General features: G+C 36.2%; 1 protein-coding gene across 2 annotated transcripts in view; it reads right to left on the bottom strand.

Moving 5' to 3' along the window:
• The window catches only part of nkain4 (sodium/potassium transporting ATPase interacting 4), a 106,619-nt gene that overhangs the window by 58,005 nt on the left and 24,097 nt on the right, over positions 1-24,517 (bottom strand). For both annotated transcript variants that reach the window (XM_073822989.1, XM_073822990.1), the window contains exon 2: positions 11,988-12,125. In XM_073822989.1, coding sequence (XP_073679090.1) covers positions 11,988-12,125 — 138 coding nt within the window. The remainder of the gene's footprint in view (positions 1-11,987; positions 12,126-24,517) is intronic.

The following is a 24,517-nucleotide window of genomic DNA, read 5'->3' as shown; positions in this document are numbered from 1 at the left end:
ATTGTGACTTTTTCCTCAGAAGTTTTTCCTGACTTTATAACGCAATAGCGAGTTGTGATTTTTCTCAGAACTGAGTTTATTTATCACAATTGTGACTTTTTCCCACCGAATTGTGAGTTTATATCTCGTAATTGTGACTTTTTTGTGACTTTATAATGCAATCGTGAGTTAAGTCAGAATGCTGAGATATAAACTTGCAATTGTGCCTTTTTCCTTAGAATCGCAAGTTTATCTTGACTTTATAACGCAATTGCGAGTTAAAGGTTGTATCAGCGATTTCTAGCCTGAAACATAAAGTGTCAAATTCAGCTGACCTTTCATCACGATCCGCTCGCTGCCTGCCCCATAAATTGTCGGTGAAAAAAACGTGTCTCTCTGGTCAGCCTAGGGTCAGAGATATGCCAAAAAAACAATCGGCACTACCAACCTTTCCACAGATAAACAAACAGTGTTCCAACCAATCAGCGTCAGGTCCGCCTCCCTCACATCCCTGCACCAGTAGGAAAGTCCACAACACCAAACCCCTGACGCTGATTGGTTGGAACACTGTTTGTTTATCTGTGGAATAGTTGATAGCGCCGATTGTTTTTTTTGGCATATCTCGGACCCTAGGCTGACCAGACACAGACAATTTATGGGGCAGGCAGCGAGCGGATCGTGAAGAAAGGTCAGCTGAAATTGACACTTTATGTTTTAGGCTAGAAATCGCTGATACAACCTTTAAGTCAGAATTGGTAGATATAAACTCACAATTGTGACTTATTTCTCAGAATTGCAAGTTTATATCTCTCAAAATGTTGACTTTTTTTCCCTGAATTGTGTTTATATCTCGCAATTGTGATTTTTTTCTTGTGACTTTATAATGCAATTTTGAGATTTTAAATCAGAATTGTGAGATATAAACTCGCAATTGTGACTTTTTCTCTCAGAATTGCACGTTTATATCTTGTAGTGACTTTTTCTTAGGAGTTGAGTGTTAATATCTTGCAACTCTGACTTTTTCACACAATTCTGACTTTAATTCTGTCTTATGATTTACTTACCATCTTGTCATTACAAAATTGTATGACTTTCTTTGTCTCTATTTTTGTACAATGAAAGATCTAAAACTACTTTTGGACTAGGGCTGCACGATATTGGGAAAATATGCGATATTGGTGTTCAATATTGCGATGACGATATTTCTTGCAATATTACATTTCCCTAGAGAAATGCTTTAATAATTATTATTGTTATTATTATTATCATTATTATTATTATCTATTTTTTTTTTTATAATTTAGATATGTAATGATCATGCTAAAATAAACAGGTAATAGATATTCTTCTGTCATCCGAATTAAATCTAATTCAGGCTAAAAAAAAAAAAACTATATCAAGGAAGTTGCAAAAATTTTGACTTTAAATCACTATGAATTACTTAAAATCTCGGCAGATATTCTGATTTCTGGTTTGCTGTTACCATAGACCTGCAAACACAAAATGAATTGCTTTCAAACATTGTAACCATACACTCAAGAGCATCTTTTAAACTAAATATTTCCTTGCCTGTTATTTTATTTTATTTTTTTATATATATAAAACAAATATTATTAAACAAAAAGTTTACTATTAAACTTCAAAAAGTTAGGAGCATCAAAAAAAATTAGGAGCACCCAATTTCTTTTCAGTAATGCACCGATCTTGATTCTTCATGGCCGATTCCAATTGCCAGACAAATCAAATAGGCTGTTTCTGAAAGCCTCAGAATCAATAATAAAAAAAAAATACAGTACAAATAACAAAAAATAGACAACATTTGAAAGTCGGAGGACACCAACAGGATTTTGAAAAGCGAGTGGAAAATTCTCCCCTTCGTGAGTGCAACTCACCGCTGAGTTATCATCTGATGTGAATGTATGCCGCGTTGTACAGAACCTTTTTACTGTCCACAATCAAAAATAGTCAAACCACACACCCCTAATTGCAATGCAGTTTGTGCAAATCCGGGAACAGAGGTTTCAGAAAAAAAAACGTCCAGTTCCTAGTTCAGCGGTGCGCATTGTCAGTGACAGGAAGGCGGCTAATATCTCAAATCTTCATTAAAGGTAACAATAAAGATTAAGTTTAAATGGTTATGTAATGTTGGAGAGAACGGCGAACGCATCAGCTCACAGCAGTCTGTGCAGTAGTTAGGTTAACAAAAGTTTTGTAAAGAAATTAAACTAGGTCGCACCACAACAATTTCTCGCACAAATGCTCCCAAATATAATTTGAGGTTGCACAGATATAGAAGCTACTTGGGAGGCGGGTATAAAGAGAGTAAGCCCCCATCTGTTTGGTCAAATGAGGGCAACCTATGCATGCAACGCACAACCCTGCTGAAAAAACCAGCTAATACCAGCCTAGGCTGGTTGGCTGGTCTTAGCTGGTTTAAGCTGGAAGTAGCTGGTTTAAGCTGGTCTCCCAGCCTGGCCAGGCTGGAAAAGTGGCCAAAACCCCTCTAAAACCAGCCTGCCTTCCAGCTATGACCAGCTAAAACCAGGCTGGTTGACCAGCTAAAACCAGCCAACCAGCCTAGGCTGGTTTTAGCTGGTTTTTTCACCAGGGAAATGTTTGGCACATAAATTAAATGTCAATTATCGCAACTCTCTGCTATATTTATATGGCGTATACTAATATCGCGATAACGATAATTCTTCGATATATTGTGCAGCCCTATTTTGGACCCCCCTGACTTTCATAGCATAGACAAGATTCTGATGACAGAAAATTCATATCACATTACCTCAGTAAAATCATTCAGTAACAGTATACATCAATGTACCATAGTTTTAGCACCTGATACTACCATTGTACTACCACATTAAAGCACTTTAATTCAAGGGACAGCTGGCTAATACTCATCTAGAACAAGTTAAAACTCAACCCACTCCAGTACTAGTACCATCAGAGCTGTTGTAAATGGCAAACAGAAGTCAAGTAGATGCCTTGAAAACATCCGCAGTGAACGTGTTTAGATTTAGAGCTCAGTCTTGAGAAAAGTACCTTTTTTTAGGCTCTAATCTTCAGATTTGTATCTTTGTTCAGATTTGATCTTCTTTTTATAGCAGAACATCTCATTTGAACACCAAGCCTTTTGTCTTCCTGCTCATTTGTACTGTTGTTTACCACACACAAACACAATCAATTAGGATTTTACGAGCCTATAAATCCCATCGAAATGCTAATCTGAATTAGCGCTCCAACCTGAGCCGGCTGGCATATTAAACTCCCAGAAACAGATCCGTACATTCTTTTTTGTCAACAGAATGAAGCACACAGTGCTCATGGGGAGTTTAAAGAGCATACAGAAGTTTATGAGAGTAAAAATGGATCTCAGGTTTCCTGTCAGTCCCTTACAGAAGACCAGCTTGAGACGACATTATAGAGCAATTTTCTCCAAACTGCAAAAGAGTTTTTCAAAACTCCCTCCACTGGGATTTCCTCCACTGATACACAAAGACCAAAAGCCTACTTTGTCTGAGGATTTTTCTATTTTGGATAGTTTAACTGAGTTTCTAACAAAGTTTAAATGAAACAAAGTTGCGAAAGTTTACATGAGGCAAACTCCATCCACAGGAATTAAGATTCATATATTCACAGAGAAAAGCAGTCCTACCCTCAACAGACAATTTTACAATTTAACTTGCTTCAACAACAATATGAGCTTTACATTTCAGTTCATAAACTCTAAGATTCAATGAACCCATTGACTTCCACTGTAAGTTCATCATCTATTCAAAAAGTCAAGTTGTGTTTCACTCAAGAATACTCCTTTTAAAGTTAAAACTTCCTGTTTGTTTGACAGGCAACCCTATCCAAGTATGGCTCAAGATAAAAATACAAACAGGTCAACAAGACTAAAGCTTTAATGCGTCTATCTCTGAGAAGATAAATGTCTTGGAAGGAAATGATGCAGCTCAGACAGTATGATTCACTCGTCAAATCACTATTATGTGGTGACTGGTGTCATTTTAACCTGTTGAGAAGCAGAATGAGGCTTTGTAACACATGACAGGGACACAAGCCTGAGCAACACTCCTCGCCATTCCCAGGAGTCTCAGCACCGCAAGTCTTGTTTTCAGGCTCATCTATTGATCTCCAACACTTTCTCACGGCTTTGTTCCATTCTTTGCTTCTCAACGTTTTGTCACTTTGATTAACTTGATATTTCTACTCACCATGGGAGAATTTTGTGTTTGAAATTAATTATCATTACATTTTGGTGTAATCAAATGTGACCCTGGACCACAAAACCAGTCATAAGGTTAAATTTTACAAAACTGAGATGTATATATAATATGAAAGCTCAGTAAATAAGCTTTCTATTGATGTATGGTTTATTAGGATAGGACAATATTTGGCCAAGATACATCTATTTGAAAATCTGGAATCTGAGGGTGCAAAAAAATCAAAATCCTGAGAAAATCACCTTTAAAGTTGTCCAAATTAGGTTCTTAACAATGCATATTACTTTTCAAAAATTACATTTTGATTTTTATCTCACAATTCGACTTTTTTTCCCCCTTGCAATTGCGAGTTTACACATTTTCTGACTTTTTTTTCCTCAGAATTAACTTTTTTCTCAGAATTGCGTCATAAATTCGCTATTCTGACTTTTTTTTCTGAGAAATGTGAGATATAAACGCAGAATTTCGAATTATAATGTCAGAATTGTGGAATATAAACACAATTTCGAGAAATAAAGTCAGAATTTCAAGATATAAAATATTTTTTCCGCAATTGCGACTTTGTATTTTGCAATTCTGACTTTTTTCTCAGAATTGCATCATATACACTCACAATTCTGACTTTTTTTCTCAGAACTGTGAGATATAAACAATTTTGAGTTACAAAGCAGGAATTGCGGAATATAAACTCACAATTGCTAGATATAAGATTTTTTCTTTGCAATTGTGACTGTATCTTGAACTTCTGACATTTTTCTCAGAATTGCGTCATATAAACTCGCAATTCTGACTTTTTTCTCAGAACTGTTAGATAAAAATGCACAATTTCGACTTTTGCGGAATATAAACACACAATTGCGAGAAATTAAGTCAGAATTGCGAGATATAACGTATATTCTTTCACAATTGCGACTTTGTATCTTGCAATTCTGACTTTTTTTCTCAGAATTGCATCATATAAATTCTGATTTTTTTTATCAGAACTGTGAGATATAAACACAATTTCGAGTTACAAAGCAGGAATTGCGGAACATAAACTCACAATTGCGAGATATAAGATTTTTTTTTGCAATTTTGACTATCTTGCAATTCTGACTTTTTTCTCAGAACTGTAAGATATAAACACAATTTCGAGTTACAAAGCAGGAATTGCGGAATATAAACTCACAATTGCGAGATATAAGATTTTTTTTGCAATTTTGACTATCTTGCAATTCTGACTTTTTTCTCAGAACTGTAAGATATAAACACAATTTCGAGTTTTGCAGAATTGCGGAATATGAACTCACAATTGCGAGAAATAAAGTCAGAATTGCGAGATAACATTTTTCGCAATTGCGACTTTGTATTTTGCAATTTCTGACTTTTTTTCTCAGAGCTGTGAGATATAAACGGACAATTCTGTCTTTTTTTCTCAGAATTGTGTCATATACACTCACAATTCTGACTTTTTTTCTCAGAACTGTGAGATATAAACACAATTTCGAGTTACAAAGCAGAAAGTGCAGAATATAAACTCACAATTGCGAAATATAAGATATATATTTTTTTTGCAATTGCGACTGTATCTTGCAATTCTGACATTTTTCTCAGAATTGCGTCATATAAACTCGCAATTCTGACTTTTTTCTCAGAACTGTTAGATAAAAATGCACAATTTCGACTTTTGCGGAATATAAACACACAATTGCGAGAAATTAAGTCAGAATTGCGAGATATAACGTATATTCTTTCACAATTGCGACTTTGTATCTTGCAATTCTGACTTTTTTTCTCAGAATTGCATCATATAAATTCTGATTTTTTTATCAGAACTGTGAGATATAAACACAATTTCGAGTTACAAAGCAGGAATTGCGGAACATAAACTCACAACTGCGAGATATAAGATTTTTTTTTGCAATTTTGACTATCTTGCAATTCTGACTTTTTTCTCAGAACTGTAAGATATAAACACAATTTCGAGTTTTGCAGAATTGCGGAATATAAACTCACAATTGCGAGAAATAAAGTCAGAATTGCGAGATAACATTTTTTCGCAATCGCGACTTTGTATTTTGCAATTTCTGACTTTTTTTCTCAGAGCTGTGAGATATAAACGGACAATTCTGTCTTTTTTTCTCAGAATTGCATCACATACACTCACGATTCTGACTTTTTTTTTCTCAGAACTGTGAGATAAACACAATTTCGAGTTACAAAGCAGGAAGTGCGGAATATAAGCTCACAATTGCGAAATATAAGATATATATTTTTTTTGCAATTGTGACTGTATCTTGCAATTCTGACTTTTTTCAGAATTGCGTCATATAAACATGCAATTCTGACTTTTTTCTCAGAACTGTTAGATAAAAATGCACAATTTCGACTTTTGCGGAATATAAACACACAATTGCGAGAAATTAAGTCAGAATTGCGAGATATAACGTATATTCTTTCACAATTGCGACTTTGTATCTTGCAATTCTGACTTTTTTTCTCAGAATTGCATCATATAGATTCAGATTTTTTTTTATCAGAACTGTGAGATATAAACACAATTTCGAGTTACAAAGCAGGAATTGCGGAATATAAACTCACAACTGCGAGATATAAGATTTTTTTTGCAATTTTGACTATCTTGCAATTCTGACTTTTTTCTCAGAACTGTAAGATATAAACACAATTTCGAGTTTTTCAGAATTGCGGAATATGAACTCACAATTGCGAGAAATAAAGTCAGAATTGCGAGATAACATTTTTTCGCAATTGCGACTTTGTATTTTGCAATTTCTGACTTTTTTTCTCAGAGCTGTGAGATATAAACGGACAATTCTGTCTTTTTTTCTCAGAATTGTGTCATATACACTCACAATTCTGACTTTTTTTCTCAGAACTGTGAGATATAAACACAATTTCGAGTTACAAAGCAGGAAGTGCGGAATATAAACTCACAATTGCGAAATATAAGATATATATATTTTTTGCAATTGCGACTGTATCTTGCAATTCTGACTTTTTTCAGAATTGCGTCATAAACATGCAATTCTGACTTTTTTCTCAGAACTGTTAGATAAAAACGCACATTTTTTCGCAATTGCAACTTTGTATCTTGCAATTCTGACTTTTTCTTCTTAGAATTGCGTCATATAAACTCGCAATTCTAACTTTTTACCTCAGAATTGCGTCATATAAATTCACAATTCTGACTTTTTTCTCAGAACTGTGAGATATAAACTCACAATTGCGAGAAATAAAGTCAGAATTGCGATATAATATAGATATTTTTTTGCAATTGCGACTTTGTATCTTGCAATTCTGACTTTTTTCTCTCAGAACTGTTAAATGTAAACACAAAATTTTGAGTTACAAAGTTAGAATTGCTAGATACACAGTCAGAATTGTGGAATATAAACTCACAATTGTGAAAAAAAGTCAGAATTGTGACATAATATTTATATATTTTTTCACAATTGCAGTATTATATCTTGCAATTATGACTTTCTTTTCTTAGAATTGCATCATATAAACTTGCAAATCTGACTTTCTCAGAATTGCATCATAAATTCACAATTCTGACTTTTTTTCTCAGCACTGTGAGATATAAATGAACAAATTTGAGTTATAAAGTCAGAATTGCGGAATATAAACACAATTGCGAGAAATAATATCAGAATTACGAGATAATGTTTTTTTCTTTGTATCTTGCAATTCCGACTTTTTTCTCAGAATTGTGATATATAAACTCGCAATTGCAAGTTATTAAGTCCAGAAAAAAAGATTGATATGTTCACAAAATTGCAAATTTATATTTCAGAACTCTGACTTTATAACTTTATAACAATTGCGAGTTTAAATATCACGCAAATTGCAACGTTATTTCTTACAATTTTAAGTTTATATCTCGCAATTTTGACTTTATAACTCACAATTGTGAAAAAAAAGAACTGAGAAGTCATTATTTTTTATTTAGTGGCAGAAACTGGCTTCAATAGTCTACTCCCATTACCAGTTGTACATATTAGAGGTATTATTATTTACATTTCTGTGAAGACAAATGTCTTAAAGACTTCATTATGTGGCTTGTAATCTATGTCTGTTATATTTTGAGGCTATGCTTGTAGCTCAAATTATACAGTATGGGACTAGCAACAACAGTGTCATAGGTTTGATTCCCAGGGAAAGCAAGAACTGATAAAATGTCCACATTGAATTCAATGTGAACTTTTTATCACTTTGGATAAAAAGAGTCTGCCAAATGCATACATTTAAAGGATTAGTTCATATCCAGAATAAATGTTCCTGATAATTTACTCACAGGGGTGTCATCTAAGATGTTCATGTCTTTCTTTCTTCAGCCAAAAAGAAATAAAGGTTTTTGAGGAAAACCTTTCAGGATGTTTCTCCAAATAGTGGACTTCAACAAGGATCAAAAGTGTTGAAGGTCCAAACTGCAGTTTCAATACAGCGTCAAAAGGCTCTACATGATTCCAGCTGAGGATGAAGTGTCTTATCTAGTGAAAGGATCAGTCATTTATATACAAATTTATATACTTTTCAACCACAAATGCTCATCTTGCACTAGCTCGGCTTCACACATAATCACATAGAAAAAGTCAAGTGTGACGTAGGCAAAGTACCGACCTAGTATTTACAAAGCGAACGTGCAAAGAAAGTCAAACGCCCTTTACAAAAAAGGTAAAATCATGATGTTGAAGGATTTTGAAGTTGGGCGAAAAATGAGAGTTTTCATCATACCCTACCTTTTTTGAAGTATACAGATGAAGAACTAACCACACGTGACCTTTTTAACATGATTACGCAATGCGTGAAGTCGTAGACATACATCACAGAGATAGTTTAAGAAGTGCATATGTAGTTAAAAAGAACAGAATGTTTTTTTTTTGTTTTTTTTTGTGAAAATGACTGATCGTAGAAGCTGCATTGAAACTGCAATTTGGTCCTTCAACCCATTGATCCCCAATCCTGGAATGTTTTCCTCAAAAACCTTAATTTCTTTTCGACTGAAGAAAGAAAGACATGAACATCTTGGATGAGTAAATTATCAATAGTCTTTTTTATTCTGGAAGTGAACTAATCCTTTAAATTTAATTTATATGCTCATGTATTTACATATTGCATGAAATAGAAAAAATATTAAATATTTCAAAATATTATTATTATTATTATAGTATATTAATATTTGTAAATATTAAATTTGGAATAAGACCAAAAATATTAATAACTCATCTTCTCAATTTTACATCTTACTGTCTTTCAACGCAGTCTTTCAATGCCACCCAGAATAAAAATATAATATCAGGAAAAATGAATAATGCAATAATAATTGGAATGGAATACTAACTTAGTATTTAGAGCATAAAAAGCAATATCTTTTAACTGTAAGTGGAAAAACTCAGCATTTTGCGATGATTGTTTTAAAACAACAGTATTCGGCATTGATATTGCATGACTTTGTTTCTCACAGCATCTAGTTACCATCTCTATATAAAAAAATAAAAATAACCATATTCAATTCCATTGCGTTTAAAAATTACTTGACTTCTGTCAGCTTGATTAAACAAGAAATCAAAATAGATATAATTACTGTGGTTGATGTTACTTCTAGCTCAGAGAAGAAATTGTTGAGTATAGGCATTATTTTGTTTTCTTTGTGAACTATTTTAATGATGTTCTTACTACCTTTCTACAGTCGTGGCCAAAAGTTTTGAGAATGACACAAATATTAGTTTTCACAAAGTTTGCTGCTAAACTGCTTTTAGATCTTTGTTTCAGTTGTTTCTGTGATGTACTGAAATATAATTACAAGCACTACATGCGTTTCAAAGGCTTTTATGAACAATTACATGACATTTATGCAAAGAGTCAGTATTTGCAGTGTTGGCCCTTCTTTTTCAGGACCTCTGCAATTCGACTGGGCATGCTCTCAATCAACATCTGGGCCAGATCCTGACTGATAGCAACCCATTCTTTCTTTATCACTTCTTGGAGTTTGTCAGAATTAGAGGGTTTTTGTTTGTCCACCCGCCTCTTGAGGATTGACCACAAGTTCTCAATGGGATTAAGATCTGGGGAGTTTCCAGGCCATGGACCCAAAATTTCAACGTTTTGGTCCCCGAGCCACTTAGTTATCACTTTTGCCTTATGGCACGGTGCTCCATCGTGCTGGAAAATGCATTGTTCTTCACCAAACTGTTGTTGGATTGTTGGAAGAAGTCCATTCGCCATACTTTTTGCAGAAGATCAATCTGTCCCTGATGTTTTTTTTTTGGAGAGAAGTGGCTTCTTTGCTGCCCTTCTTGACACCAGGCCATCTTCCAAAAGTCTTGGCCTCACTGTGCGTCAGATGCGCTCACACCTGCCTGCTGCCATTCCTGAGCAAGCTCTGCACTGGTGGCACTCCAATCCCGCAGCTGAATCCTCTTTAGGAGACCATCCTGGCGCTTGTTGGACTTTCTTGGACGCCCTGAAGCCTTCTTAACAATGCAGTGGAAAGTTTTTTTCGGGATTAAGTTCATTTTCATGGCAAAGAAGGACTACGCAATTCATCTGATCACTCTTCATAACATTCTGGAGTATGTGCAAATTGCTATTATAAAAACTTAAGCAGCAACTTTTCCAATTTCCAATATTTATGTAATTCTCAAAACTTTTGGCCACGACTGTAGGTCTTAAATGTTTCAGTTCTGTTGCTGTCTATGCAGGGCCAGAAAGCTCTCAGATTTCATCAAAAAAAAACTTAATTTGTGTTCTGAAGATGAATAAAGGTCTTACAGGTTTGGAACAACATGAGGGTGAGTAATTAATGACAGAATTAGAATTTTTGGGTAAACTATCCCTTTAATGATAAATTACAATGCAGCAATCGTAAGAATAGTCTGTTACGCCATTTCAAACACCAGCCATGGATTCACTGAGCTATAATGTAACGGAAGACAACTGGTTAAAAAATAAAATTCTGAATGAGTATTAAAATTACAAAAATAGCTTGCTTCCTCTCTCATCAACTGAACTAAAGGCTTGATAATCCTGTTGAACTTGAAGTGAAGCTGCATCATGGATTGACCCAGTGTGGAATTGAAGAGAGCTGGACTCTAATCATTTAATTCAAGGTAATTAGTTGCAGATTTAGGGGATTAAAATGCCATACAATGTGTCAGAGTATAAGGCTAGTCCAGTGTCTGCAGTCCATTATCAGCAAAGAGCTGCATTCAATTCTGCTTCAGCGGCCTGCTGTCTTTGATCAACAGTAAGCAGATTTGCATGTGCTGCAAACAGTATTTGCATATAAGCATTTATAAAACAGTCTGTCATAAAGGAACAAATCCAAACTGACACTGTTATTAAACAGATTTTTAGCTTGCATGTTTGGGGGAAATCTCACAAAACCTGTCCAGACCATATTTCAAATTGAACAGAATGAGAAATAATATTTTGATAGATATTAAGCCAATCTTTTGGAGCACTATGACTTCTTTTTCCACCACAGAATAAAAAATAAAAAGGTAATAGCAATTGAGTTAAAAACTGAATTTTGAACTACAAAAAAATAGAGATATAACTTCAAATTTGTTAGAAAAAAAACCTGAACTGTGAGGAAAAAAAGTTACTTTTAAGCTTTTTTATTCAATGCCAGAAACGAGCTTAAATAGTAATGAAGACAAATTCAAATGTAAAATATCCAAACTTAATTTTGGTGATTAAAATGTGACCCGAACAGTTTTTGTGTGATTTACAAGGTCATCATAGTAAAGATGAATTAAAAGCAGCACTTACCACCACAATATAGCGAGGTCTGTATTGAATAGTGCCAAACAGGCCTAGGATGACGACCAGGATGTGAAAGAAGTTCGCAAGGATAGGAGCCCACTGGTAGCCCAAGAAATCAAACACCTGCCTTTCTAATGCCACCATCTGCAAGAAAGAAACAAATTTGATGACATGAATTTAAATGAACAATTCAGACGAGGGATGATTTGGAATAAAAGTTTAAGGCATGCTGTGACAACTAATTTGCATGATCATTTTTCCTTTTAGTCTTTGATCATTTGGTTTGAGGACTATCAAAGGATTTTGACTCAAGAGACTTCTTTATGTGTCAGACTCTTAAACTGCAAAACACTGTTTGCAGGAACTAGAACAACAGAACATCTCAGTAATGATTCTTTCAAACTGTGGTGATCTGTGAATTAATGATATTGTAGAAACATATGGTGTTCAAACACAACAAACAACACCTTTCAAAAATTCAACACAACATAATCCCTTATTGCCACACATTTGGAGTCAGTGAAAAAAAATGATCTATTAAAAATGGTATACTGTTCATTTTTTTTACATTTTGTTATGTTGCTGCCTTATGTTAAATTGTTTTAAATTACTTCTTTCCACATCACCAGCATCACAATGACAAAGCAAAAACAGAATTGTTACAACTTCATCAATTTAACAACATTAAAAAACTGAAGTAAGTATATTGCATAAGTATTCATACCCTTAACTCAGTAGCTGAAGCACCTTTACAGCCTCAAGTCTTTTTGGGTATGATCTTTTTGGGTACATCAACATTTGGCAATTATCTGCCATTCCTTACCTTACCTCTTCACCTCTCAAGCTCTGTCAGCTTGGATGGGGTCTGGCAGGCATTTTCAGGGTTCTCCAGAAATCTTTGATTGGGTTCAAGCCCAGGCTCTGGCTGGGCCACTCAAGGACATTCACAGAGTTGTCTATAAGCCAATCTTGCTGTGTGCTTAGGGTCTTTGTACTGTTGGAAGGTGAGCCTTCTGCCCAGTCTGAGGTTCTTAATTCTCCGGACTGGGTTTTCATTAAGGCCATCTCAATATTTTGGTGCACTAAGCTTTCCTTCTAATCTTTCCTTACCACCACACTTTACTGTTGGGATGCTACTGTGCAGGTGATTCCTCCAAACATGACACTTGGAATTGAGGTTCATCTGACCAGAGAAGTTGTTTCTCACAGTGTGAGGTTCTTTTAGGTGCTGTTTTGCAAATTAAAAGTTGAGTCTTGCCACACCACCATAAAACCCAGATTGGTGGAGTTTTGCAGCCATGTTTGTCTTTCTGTAAGTAAGTCTGGATATATGACCATGGAGCTCAACTAGATTGACCATCAGGTTCTTGGTCACCACTCTTAACCAAAGCCCTTCTTCATCAATTGCTCAGTTTGGCCAGAAGGCCAGCTCTAGGAAAACTCGTGGTTGTGTCAAACTTCTTCCATTATGGATAATGGAGGCTACATGCTTCTGTGAATCTTCATTGCAGCAGATTTTTTCTGAACTCTTCCCCAGATGTGTGGCTTGATGCAATCCTGTCTCTGAGCTCTACATGCAGTTTTTTTTTTTTACTTCAGGGCTTGGTTTTTGCTCTAATATGCTTTTTCAGCTGTTAGACGTTTTATTAAGACGTGTGCCTTTCCATATCATACCCATTCAAACTGAATTTGCCACAAGTTAATTTCACTCAAAGTATAGTAACATCTACAAGCAATATGAAAGCTACTGAGCTAAATTTGCTGAATTTAATGAGCTAAACTGTCCCAGATAAGGGTATGAATACTTATGCAATGGTATCATTTAAGCTTTTTATTTTAAATGCATTTGCAAAGATGTTTAAAACCTGTTTTTTTTTTTTTTGGCTTTGCCATTATAGCGTATGGAATCTACAATTGATGTGGGAAAAAGTTATTTAAAGCAGTTTAACATAAGGCAGCAACATAACAAAATGTGAAAAAAACCAAGGGGTATGAATACTTTACATCTGCATTTTACAGGCTTTTTAACCTAGACTTATTCATAAACTTTTAAAAATAAAGGTGCTTCACGATGCCATAGAAGAACCTTTCTTGTTTAAATGGTTCCATAAAGAAGATGGTTCTTTAAAGAACTTTTGACTGAATGGTTCTTTGTGGAACCAAAAGTAGTTCTTCTATGGCATCGTTGTGAAGAACATTTTAAAGCACCTTTATTTTTGAGAGTGTGCATTCCTGTACAGTCTAGTCTGGTAAGATGCTATATTGAATTTAATACTGATGAAAAGAAGCCTGTGAAGGAAGACTTACAGTCTTTATAATGGCATGCACTGTCTAGGTTCCTAGATTGTGTAATTTTCACAATTCAAACTTTCTTTTTTTCTGAAATATGTTTCCTCAGTTAAACAACCGGTATGTTTGCTAAACAACAGTACTATTCATTGAATGCACTGTACTTCTATCCCTCACAGCCTTGTTTTCGTTCCTGTTCAAAAACGAAATATGGCGCTACCCTAAGGTCTATTTAGACGCACATGGTGCATTTAGTTTAGAAAAAAAATATTGAACATGATGGCCGTTTTCCCATTTGTAAATTTTCTGTGCAAGGCATTTACCTTACCTTTACATTTACCTTTAGAGGACATTCTGATAAGGTTAATCACATAAAAACCTTGTTGTGATGAGACATTTCCACACATATTAAAATGTCTAGATATACTGCGCTTTCCAATGAACATGATTAGACTTTTAAATACGCAAATAAGTATGATAATGCAGAGATAACAAATATACAGTGTGGAATTTTATCACAAATATGATTCAGAAGAGATTTAGATACAAAAAAATCAGAAATGCCACGTTTTCCCATTTTTGACTAGACAATTTCCTAAGAGCGCTCTTTCCAAACGCACTTTACCTGGTTCTAAAGGATGTCCTCTGAATGAGAAATAACACTTGTTTTATTATCAAGCATCTCCAAGTGGCTCTTAAAACTCCTCACACATCAAACAGCTTGTTTTTATCATTCTAGCACTCTTTTACTCAAGAGTGTATTGACATAGTCCACTAATGCGTGGAACACAATGGTGGCCATTCGCCGAATCGCTGTAAAAAGGCCATTTAATGAGAATTCAGTGAGTGTGGCGTGTGTTGTGAGCTGGCAGGCCAACGACTGCATGCTGTGAGATGATGAAAGAGGAAAAGACACGGAAACCTGCACCGCTCGCAAAAAGGAAATAATGTTGTGATAGATGGTAATGAAATGGAAACGTCAATGTCGGTCTAATTAAACAATCCTGTTTTAAACTTTTATTGAACTCCACCGTTTCTGCACTCATGAATGCCAATTAATTGTCAAATAGAAGGATGGAGATTAAAATACTGTCTAATTCATCATGGTGATTCATTTCTGTTGAAAATAAAGGTTCTTTATTGACGTCTGAGCCTTTAACATTTATGGAATCATTCCCCTCCACAAAAAGGTTCTTTATAGTTCAAAAATTATGTTCTTCACACCAAGAAAAAAACTAAACTGTTTAACAAAAAGTTAATTGGTAAACCAAAAAATGATTCTATGGCTTTCGCTATGAAAAACACCTTTTGGAATCTTTTCTTTTAAAGGGACAGCTCACACAAAAACAAAAATTGTTAAATTGTTTTGTTGTTTCAAACCTGTAATACCTTCGTTCTTCTTCGGATCACAAATTACGATATTTTTGATGAAATCTGAGAGCTTTCTGACCCTGCATAGACAGTAACGAGACGTTCAAGAACCAGAAAGGTAGTAAAGACATTGTTAAAATTGTCCAAGTGACATCAGTGGCTCAACCGTAATTTTATGAAGCTACTCGAGTACATTTTGCAGTCAGAAAGCTCTCGGATTTCATCAAAAACATCTTAATTCATGTTCCACTTAAATCATGTTGAACGAAGGACTTGCGGATTTGGAATGACATGAGGGTGAAAGCTAATGACAGTATTTTAATTTTTGGGTGAACTATCCCTTAAAGAGTGCAGGAAAAATAGAAATGACTACAGCAAATTCAATGAGTTTGCCTACTATTTAAAAGGTATATTTTTTGGTTTAAGCGGATAGTTCACATACACTCTTAAAAATAAAGCTGCTTTAAAAGGCTCTTCAAAGCGATGCCATAGAAGAACCATTTTTTGGTTCCACAAAGAACCATTCAGTCAAAGGTTCTTTAAAGAACCATCTCTTTCTTACTTTTTTATAATCTGCAGAACATTCTTTCGCCACAAAAAAAAAAAAAAAAAAATTATGTGAAGTGGAAAGGTTCTTCAGATGTTAAAGGTTCTTTATGGAACCATTTATGGCGCTTTTCCACTACACAGTACCAGCTCGCCTCAGCTCACCTCGGCTCGACTCGACTCGGCTCTGTTTGGTTTTCCACTGTGTAAAAGTTGTACCTGTACCTCCACAATAGTACCTGGTTGTCATAGCGACGCTGCAAGAAACTGCCGTGATGTAATCTTCTACGCGACACACACCCGCTGTCTGGACCTCCTCGTTTGACCACGGCGTATTCTTCCGAGTTGCCATAATATGTAATGGATTGGATATGTCACGCAATCTCTGGCCAAACTTTTTAAAAATGGCGGGGTTATTCTGGATACTGTTGCTGGCGCGTGCAATGATGACGCAGTGAATAGTGACGATTCTCTCTGACCAATCAGCAGTCTGCTGTGTTTTCACGTCACATTTTAGTATCGCCTCAGCTCGCTTGGAACCTCGCCGGAGGTGGTACGAAAAAAAGTACCTGGAAGCCGGTACAGGTACAACTTTTACACAGTGGAAAACCAAACAGAGCCGAGTCGAGTCGAGCTGAGGCGAGCTGGTACTGTGTAGTGGAAAAGCGCCATTAGACAAAAAGGGTTCTTTTATTTTCACCTTTATTTTTAACAGTGTAGATGAAAATTTTGTCATCATCAAAAGGGACACAAAAATTTAAGTCACATTTGACTGAAAAGTAAGCCCGGTTTTTACTCTTGACTCTCATTTTGCCTTTACACACTGAAATGTGGTATGTAAAGATGCAGCAAGCTGTCTTATACACGATTATGATTAAGTTTGAATATGTGAAAATGCAAATGAGATTTGAGACCTACAGCTAATAATAAGATTTTTCAGTCTGTTCTTCAAAACAAAACTATTGTCTGATATCACAAGACTTGGAATATACAGTGCACAAGTTTTAAGATTTTAAGATACTTTTTGTCATTTTGGTCACTTTCATCTTCTATTGTATGGAAAAAAAAAACGCATGAAAATTCTTCAAAATATTTTACTCTTATAAAGGTCTTATTGGCATCAATGGTTTCAACTAAAGGTTGTTTATAGTGGAAAACGATTCTTTAGATTATTAAATCTCTTCACACTTACAAAGATCAGTTCATTTGAGAAACGTTCTTTGGGGAACCAAATATGGCTCTTCAGTGGTGTCACTGCTAAACCCTCTTTTGAAACCTTCATTTTTAAGAGTGTAGAGAAGAAAATTCAGTTTTTAAATACTCATCCTCAGGTTGCTTCAAACCTGTAATTCCTTCATTCATCTTTGGAACACAAATTAAGATACTTTGATGAAATCAGAGAGCAATAGACAGGAACGCAACTGACACATTCAAGACCCAGAAAGGTAGTAAGGACATCGTTAAAATTGTCAAAGTGACATCAGTGGTTCAATTACGGTTCAACTGTAATTTTATGAAGCTACTAGAGTACTTTATGCAGTCGTAAAGCTCTCGGATTTCATCAAAAATATCTTAATTCATGTTCCACAGATGAACAAAGGTCTAGCGGGTTTAGAATGATATGAGGGTGAATACTAACAACAAAATTTTTATTTTTGGGTGAACTATCCCTTTAAGAGTGTAGGAGAAATATAAATAACTACAGTAAATTCAGTGAGTTTGCCAACTATTTAAAAGGTATTTTTTGGGTTTAAGCGGATAGTTCAAACATTGCTGAAAATTTTGTCATCATCAAGAAGGGACACAAAAATTTAAAAAGTAAGCCCCATTTTTACTCTTGAATCTCATTTTTGCCTTTGCACACACTGAAACATGTGTGAAGATGCAGCAAGCTGTCTTATAGTCTCGCGTAGCCAGACCTTCTGACTGACGGCTGAAGGTCTGGAATTCATGGCAGCTTTAATTGGCCAAGGCCCGCCCATAAGGCCGTTTGACCGACATGCCAAACAGCCAATCACAGTTCGTTTTGTTCAGCGTCACGTTTCGGTGCATGGAAATGCCTCAACAACAGACTGGCGTGCAACAAGTCAGTCATTGAAATAACCAGTTAAATAAGAAGAGGGAGAACAAGCAGTACGTCAGTAATTTGTTTGCGAACGTCGCAAAAGTGTATAACAACAATCGCATCTGCATAAGCACCTTTCAGCAAAACGCCGAGTAAATCAGTCTGGGCTTTGTTTCCCGGAGGACCAAAAGCAAACGCGACACTCGCATATCTCGAAAATCCAGTCAAATTCAACTAATCAGATGACGACTTCGACATTCCTGAAGTGTTTCCAGTTAAGTGTACCATATGCATCAGACGTTTAGCCAACGTTCCGTGGGCGTGACGTCTGAGGCTGAGACTAGCTGTCTTATAACCGATTATGATGTGCCAAGTTAAAATATGTAAAAAATGAAACTGAGATTTGAGACCTACAGAGAGACTCTTGTAGCCTGGAAAAATCCAGACCCTAATCTATTAAGATTAAGGGTCTGGCATCGAGCAATGAGAAGTGTCTAACTGGAGGGGCGGCACCAAGCATGCATTTGAAACTCTCACTGCACGCAATTGGATAATGCCACGACCAATCACTAAGTTTTCACTAAGCCCCATATGCTCAGCTACCAGCGGAGCTAACTGATGGATTAAACTCTTGCCGTATCCAGTCGGCAAAACAGCAAAAAAGTCCTTCTTACAAAGGAACGATTCGAGCGCGGTTTTCTGTTCCTCTTTTATATGAAAAGCCAAGTCTAACTCGTTCATTGTAGCGGCCAAAGCCGTTTCAAACAACTGGTGTTCATCTGTTTACTAAATGTTTCCGGACGTCGAAGTGCTGTTGACGACGTCGTCATCAGCTTAGCTCGCCTCTGGCCCGCCTACATCAGATACACCGATTAGATTGGTTCCCAGAACTGCTTACGTAATGCAGTAATGTGGATCATTGCTCGATGCCAGAGTGTCTTGCAGAGACAATTCAAATTGTGCTCTCGCGAGACCTCTGGATTTCCAGGGTAAGACTTTGTCACTTTTAGTCACTTTCTACTTTTATAGTATGGAAAAAGGCAGCATGTAGCCTGGGTTTCCCCATACTGCCTTGCGCAGCGCGATTTTATTCACGCTGCTAGTCTAGTCTGGAAACCATGGACCTAATTTTCACCTAAGATAGGGAACCAATCACAGAACGGGGAGGGAGCAGCAAGAAGACGCCTTCTATATGACTCACCGAAACAGTTTGTTAATAACTATGGATCCAGCAATGGCAGCAGATGCTAAGTAGTTTAGAATGTAAGTTTATTTTGAAAAAAGAGCAACTTTTGGCGTTCACTCTACACCGGACGCGAGCGGCGCGACAAATGACATGCTGTCTACACTGGAAGCGGCGCGGGGCGGCAAATCCCCGACAGTAATCTGCTGCGGCGTTCTATTTAAGACGTGCTCACACAAAGTTTAAATGATTTGCAACGGTCGCCTTGTCGTGTCCAGTGTAGACAGACTTTAGCTGTTGCGGCGCGGCAACTGTCGCGTCCGGTGTAGACACAGTGTAGTGTTCGTAGTAGTTTAGAACGCAAGTTTATTTTGAAAAAATATTAACTTTTGGCGTTCGCTCAACATACGTCATCCGGTATAATGGAAACGATTGGCTATGAGCTACGCACAGGCGCATTTGATAGACATTCGTATCGCCCAATAAACGGCTCTGGGCATTCGTAAACCACGCCTCAAATACGAGAAAATGAACATGTGGTTCCCAGACCACGAATCATGACGAAGTCATAACGTGGTCTGGCGTTAGCCAGGCTAGGCAGCATGGACATTCTTCAAAATATTTTGTGTTCTACACTCTTAGAAAGGTCTTATAAAAATTAAGGTTCCTTATTGGCATCAATGGTTTTAGCTAAAGGTTGTTTATAGAGGTAAAAAGATTCTTTAGATTATTATATCTCTTCACACTTAGAAAGATCAGTTCATTAAGAAACGTTCTTTGGGGAACCCAATATGGTTCTTCAATGGCATCACTGCTAAAACCCTCTTTTGTAACCTTTAGTTTAGAGAAGATGACACGAGAGTGAGCAAAAAATGACAGAATGCTGTTTTTTTTTTAATATATTTCCGCTGTAGGAAACCACTGTATTGAAACCACAACACAAAGTCAATCAGTAAGACTGAAAAATGAATCTTCAGCCAAAGTGGCACCAAATTATCAAAACAGACACTGTGTCCTCAGACACCATCCAAAGTCAGTAATTTAATAAATAAACCTGAAAGCTTGGATTCTGCACTTAGGAACTAGTCTCCTTCTATTTACATCCTGTCTGTCCTGCTGACATTTCAGAGCTAAATGCCAGGAAACACAGTATCCCGCCTGACAAAGACCAGCGGCCTATATGAGCACGAGTGCCAGGGGATTGTGGGCACATCACAGACCTGGCAGACACAATTAAGCAACTGCCATGATGGCTTGATCAGAGCTGAACATCTTGGACAATGTGTGGAGCAGACAGCAGGAGTATATCACACACACACACACACACACACACACACACACACACAGAGGAGTGCGGTGGGGGTTGGTTGTGACAAAAAAGAAAGGGAGTGGGTGATGGATGAGGAGAGAATGAGTACAGATGAGAGTGGAAGAAAGGATACAATGAGGAAGATGAAGTGGTGGGGAAACAGACGGGTGGGACGTCATTGAAAACAAGTGACAAATGACACAGAGAGGAAGAGAGAATAAAGGAGAAGAGTAGTGAAACTGACAGATAAAACAGAAGTCTGTCCCATTCTAATCAGTGACTGAGAAAGTGATGACTTCCAAGTTAAAGTTTTTGCAGCCTGGTCTCATGACGAAAACGTACCTGTGGGGACATTACCGCAAGACGTGAATTTTTTTGACGTGACATTTTAAAATAACATACCATCTGCACTACACCTAAACCTACCCCATAGTATGCACAAAAGCAAATGTGATGAAAAAGCACAATCGCAAGCATGCTGCTTTAGCTAGTTTTTTGATCTCTCATCTTTCAGCTCTTTCTTTCTGAGTCATGTTTTTCACGGGATTTGTACCCAAGGATTCTGCAACCTAAGTCCAATTCTGTGCCGGCTGAGCTACTGAGCAAGCTTGTTACTTCCGGAAAGCGAAACAGCTGTAATCATAACTGTGTACAAAAATGATTACAAGTAATCGCTGTTTTACCACCTCCAGTGTTTATTTCTGTTGGAAATTGCAGTGATATGTATTTATTGGTACGTATTTCACGACTCGCAAAAAAGTTACCACAGGTATGTTTTCGTCATGAGACCAATTTGTCTTTTTGAATTTTAATAGTGGTGTGGCAAAATACTTTGAGTACAAATATGTCTTGTATTTTAATTAATATGACCATAAAAGCACGTGGTCATAAAAAAATTTATTACACTAAATTAAATTTAGTGATTAAGTAAATTTAATTTGTTGATTTTAATTTAAAAAACTGTCTTCGGAGGATTCTTTTCAGTATTTTAGCATTGTAACAACTTAATTAAATTAAATATGAGTGTAAAAATTTAACTGCGCAAAAAGCAACATCTATAAGTTAAAAAAAAACTATAAAAAAAGAAAGCCATCACTTTTTAATTATCTTTTTGCAGCCTGATCTCATGACGAAAATGTACTTGTGGGAAGACGTGAAATATACTGATATATTCGAAATGAAATGTTCACCGAGTATCGCTAAAAGAGCATTCCTTTTTTTCCCCCACAACAGATGAACGTACATATGGTACATTTTATGTGACGTTGGTTTTGTTCGTGTAACTGTTCTGATTTGAAATATCCATTAAGTGGCACTATAACTCTAATGCTCTGTGATGTTTTAAAATAACGTACCGTTTGCACTACACCTAAACCTCCCCGATAGTATGAACAAACACAAATGGGATGTAAAAACACAAATCACAAGCATGCTGTTTTAGCTTGAGTCATGTTTGTACCCAAGGATTTTGCATCCTAAATCCAATATTGTGCAGGCTGAGCTATCGAGCAAGCTTGTTACATCCAGAAAACGAAAGATATGAAGCTGCAATCATAACTGTGTATGAAAATGATTACAAGTGCTTGCTGTTATACCACCTCTAATGGACATTTCTGTTGGAAACTGCAGTAATATGTACTTATTGGTAGGTATTTCGTGTCTTGCGAAAACGATCCCACAGGTGTGTTTTCGTCATGAGACCAAGTACAAATATGCCATGTATTTTCTTAATTAATATGACCATGAAAGCATGTGTTCTAAAATAAAATATTGTAATAAAATGTAGAATGTAGCAATTAAGTAAATTTATTTTGTTGATTTTAATTTAGAAACTGTCTTTAGTATTTTAGCGTAGTAACAAAATTTTATTTGAGTGGAAAAATGTATTTGCACAAAAAGCAACAAAACATCTATAAGTCTAAAAAAAACAATCCAAACACATAAGCCAAACAATATTATGCTGTTTCATTTGTTTCTGGGGTGAAATATGGCATGTCTTTGTTTGATTTATCTGTCTGAGATAAGCCACATGTAGTGAGCATATGCAAACATGTATTTTACCTCATTTGATTCATCAGAAGGATTTGTCTTGTTCCATTAAAAGGCATAAGTTGAGTCACACAGTATGACTATTTCAGCAGTCACCTTATATTTCCATCATTACAGCATAATCATTCTGATTCTGGGTCAGCCCCACGTTTTAGCACATACTTAATGCATCTGAAGAAAATCTCTGAAAAGTCTAAGTGTAATTTTAAGCCTTTTAGGTACACAAAGTTAAAAAAGGCCATGCAGCACTTGACCGTTGAAAGCTTTAGTGACATCAGCCAAAAAAAAAAAAAAAAAATGAAGAACAAGACATGAAGCAATTTTGCAGAATTAGACATGTGCTAAGCAAGCAATTAAAAATCCTATTTTCCCAATCCAATTTTCATTTCATGTTGACTAGGTTACAGTACTGCAGATTTTTAGCGACTAGACTCTCACTCGCCAGTGAGAACCACTGAATATTGACCACCATCCAACTGTAACATTCACAAGCTAATGGCGTCCAAGTTTCCCACCGGAGAAAGAAATCAAATCAACTCTAACGACACACAGGAGGATAACACAACCGGACTACTGATAGCTTTAGTAACCATTTGAGAAGCCAAAATTGGGAGAAACTGTTATTAGTCAGTGCTGGAATTAGACTAATCAGGAATTTGGCAGGTGGTGTGATTGTGCTTGTGGAGGTTTGGAACGGCTTCAGTGTTGGACTGTGATTTCAATCCAGGCTGTTGAGAAGTGTGCTGGGTTGAGTTTTGGGGTCGTCCCGGAGTATGAACAGATTAATGGGAGAAAATGTGGTCAGGTCAGCTGGGGCTGAGGGCAGAGATCTCAAACTAAATGAGACGTCAGACTGGAGAGCTTCAGGCAGGGGTCTTGACTTAACTGCAGTACAAAATCAAGATATGAAGCTCTTAAAGGGATAGTTCACCCAAAAATGAAAGGGTTTACTCACCCTCAAGCCATCCTAGATGTACAGTTTAAGTCAAAAGTTTACATACACCTTGCAGAATTTGCAAAATGTTAATTATTTTACCAAAATAAGAGGGATCATACAAAATGCATGCTATTTCTAATTTAGTACTGACCTGAAAAAGATATTTCAAATAAAAGATTTACATAGATCACAAGAGAAAATAATAGTTGAATTTATAAAAATGACTCTGAAAGTATACATACACTTGATTCTTAATACTGTGTTGTTACCTGAATGATCCACAGTGTTTTTTTTTTTTTTTTTTAGTGATAGTTGTTCATGAGTTCTTTGTTAGTCATGAACAGTTAAAACTGCCTGCCATTCTTTATTAAAATCCTTCAGGTCCCAAGCTGGTCCCTCCAGCTCAGGACCAGTTTAGGACCAGCACATGATCATCTTACACCAGCTAGGGACCAGCATAAAACCAGCTAAGGACCAGCTTAGACCAGCTAAAACTGTCATCCCAGCATCAAAACCTACCTAACCAACATATGCTGATTTTTCAACAGTGTCTTGGGTTTTTCAGCATTTTTGTGTATTTGAACCCTTTCCAACAATGACTGTATAATTTTGAGATCCATCTTTTCACACTGAGGACAACTGAGGGACTCATATGCAACTATTACAGAAGGTTCAAACACTCACTTATGCTTCAGAAGGAGAAACAATGCATTAAGAGCAGGGGGTGAAAACTTTCAAACAGAATGACTATGTGTAGATTTTACTTACTTTGCCTAAATATCATTTT

Source organism: Garra rufa, chromosome 18 (genome assembly GCF_049309525.1).
Source record: "Garra rufa chromosome 18, GarRuf1.0, whole genome shotgun sequence".
NCBI classification, from domain to species: Eukaryota; Metazoa; Chordata; class Actinopteri; order Cypriniformes; family Cyprinidae; genus Garra; species Garra rufa.
The sequence above is the reverse complement of the archived record's forward strand: the minus strand, read 5'-3'. Positions and strand labels throughout refer to the sequence as shown.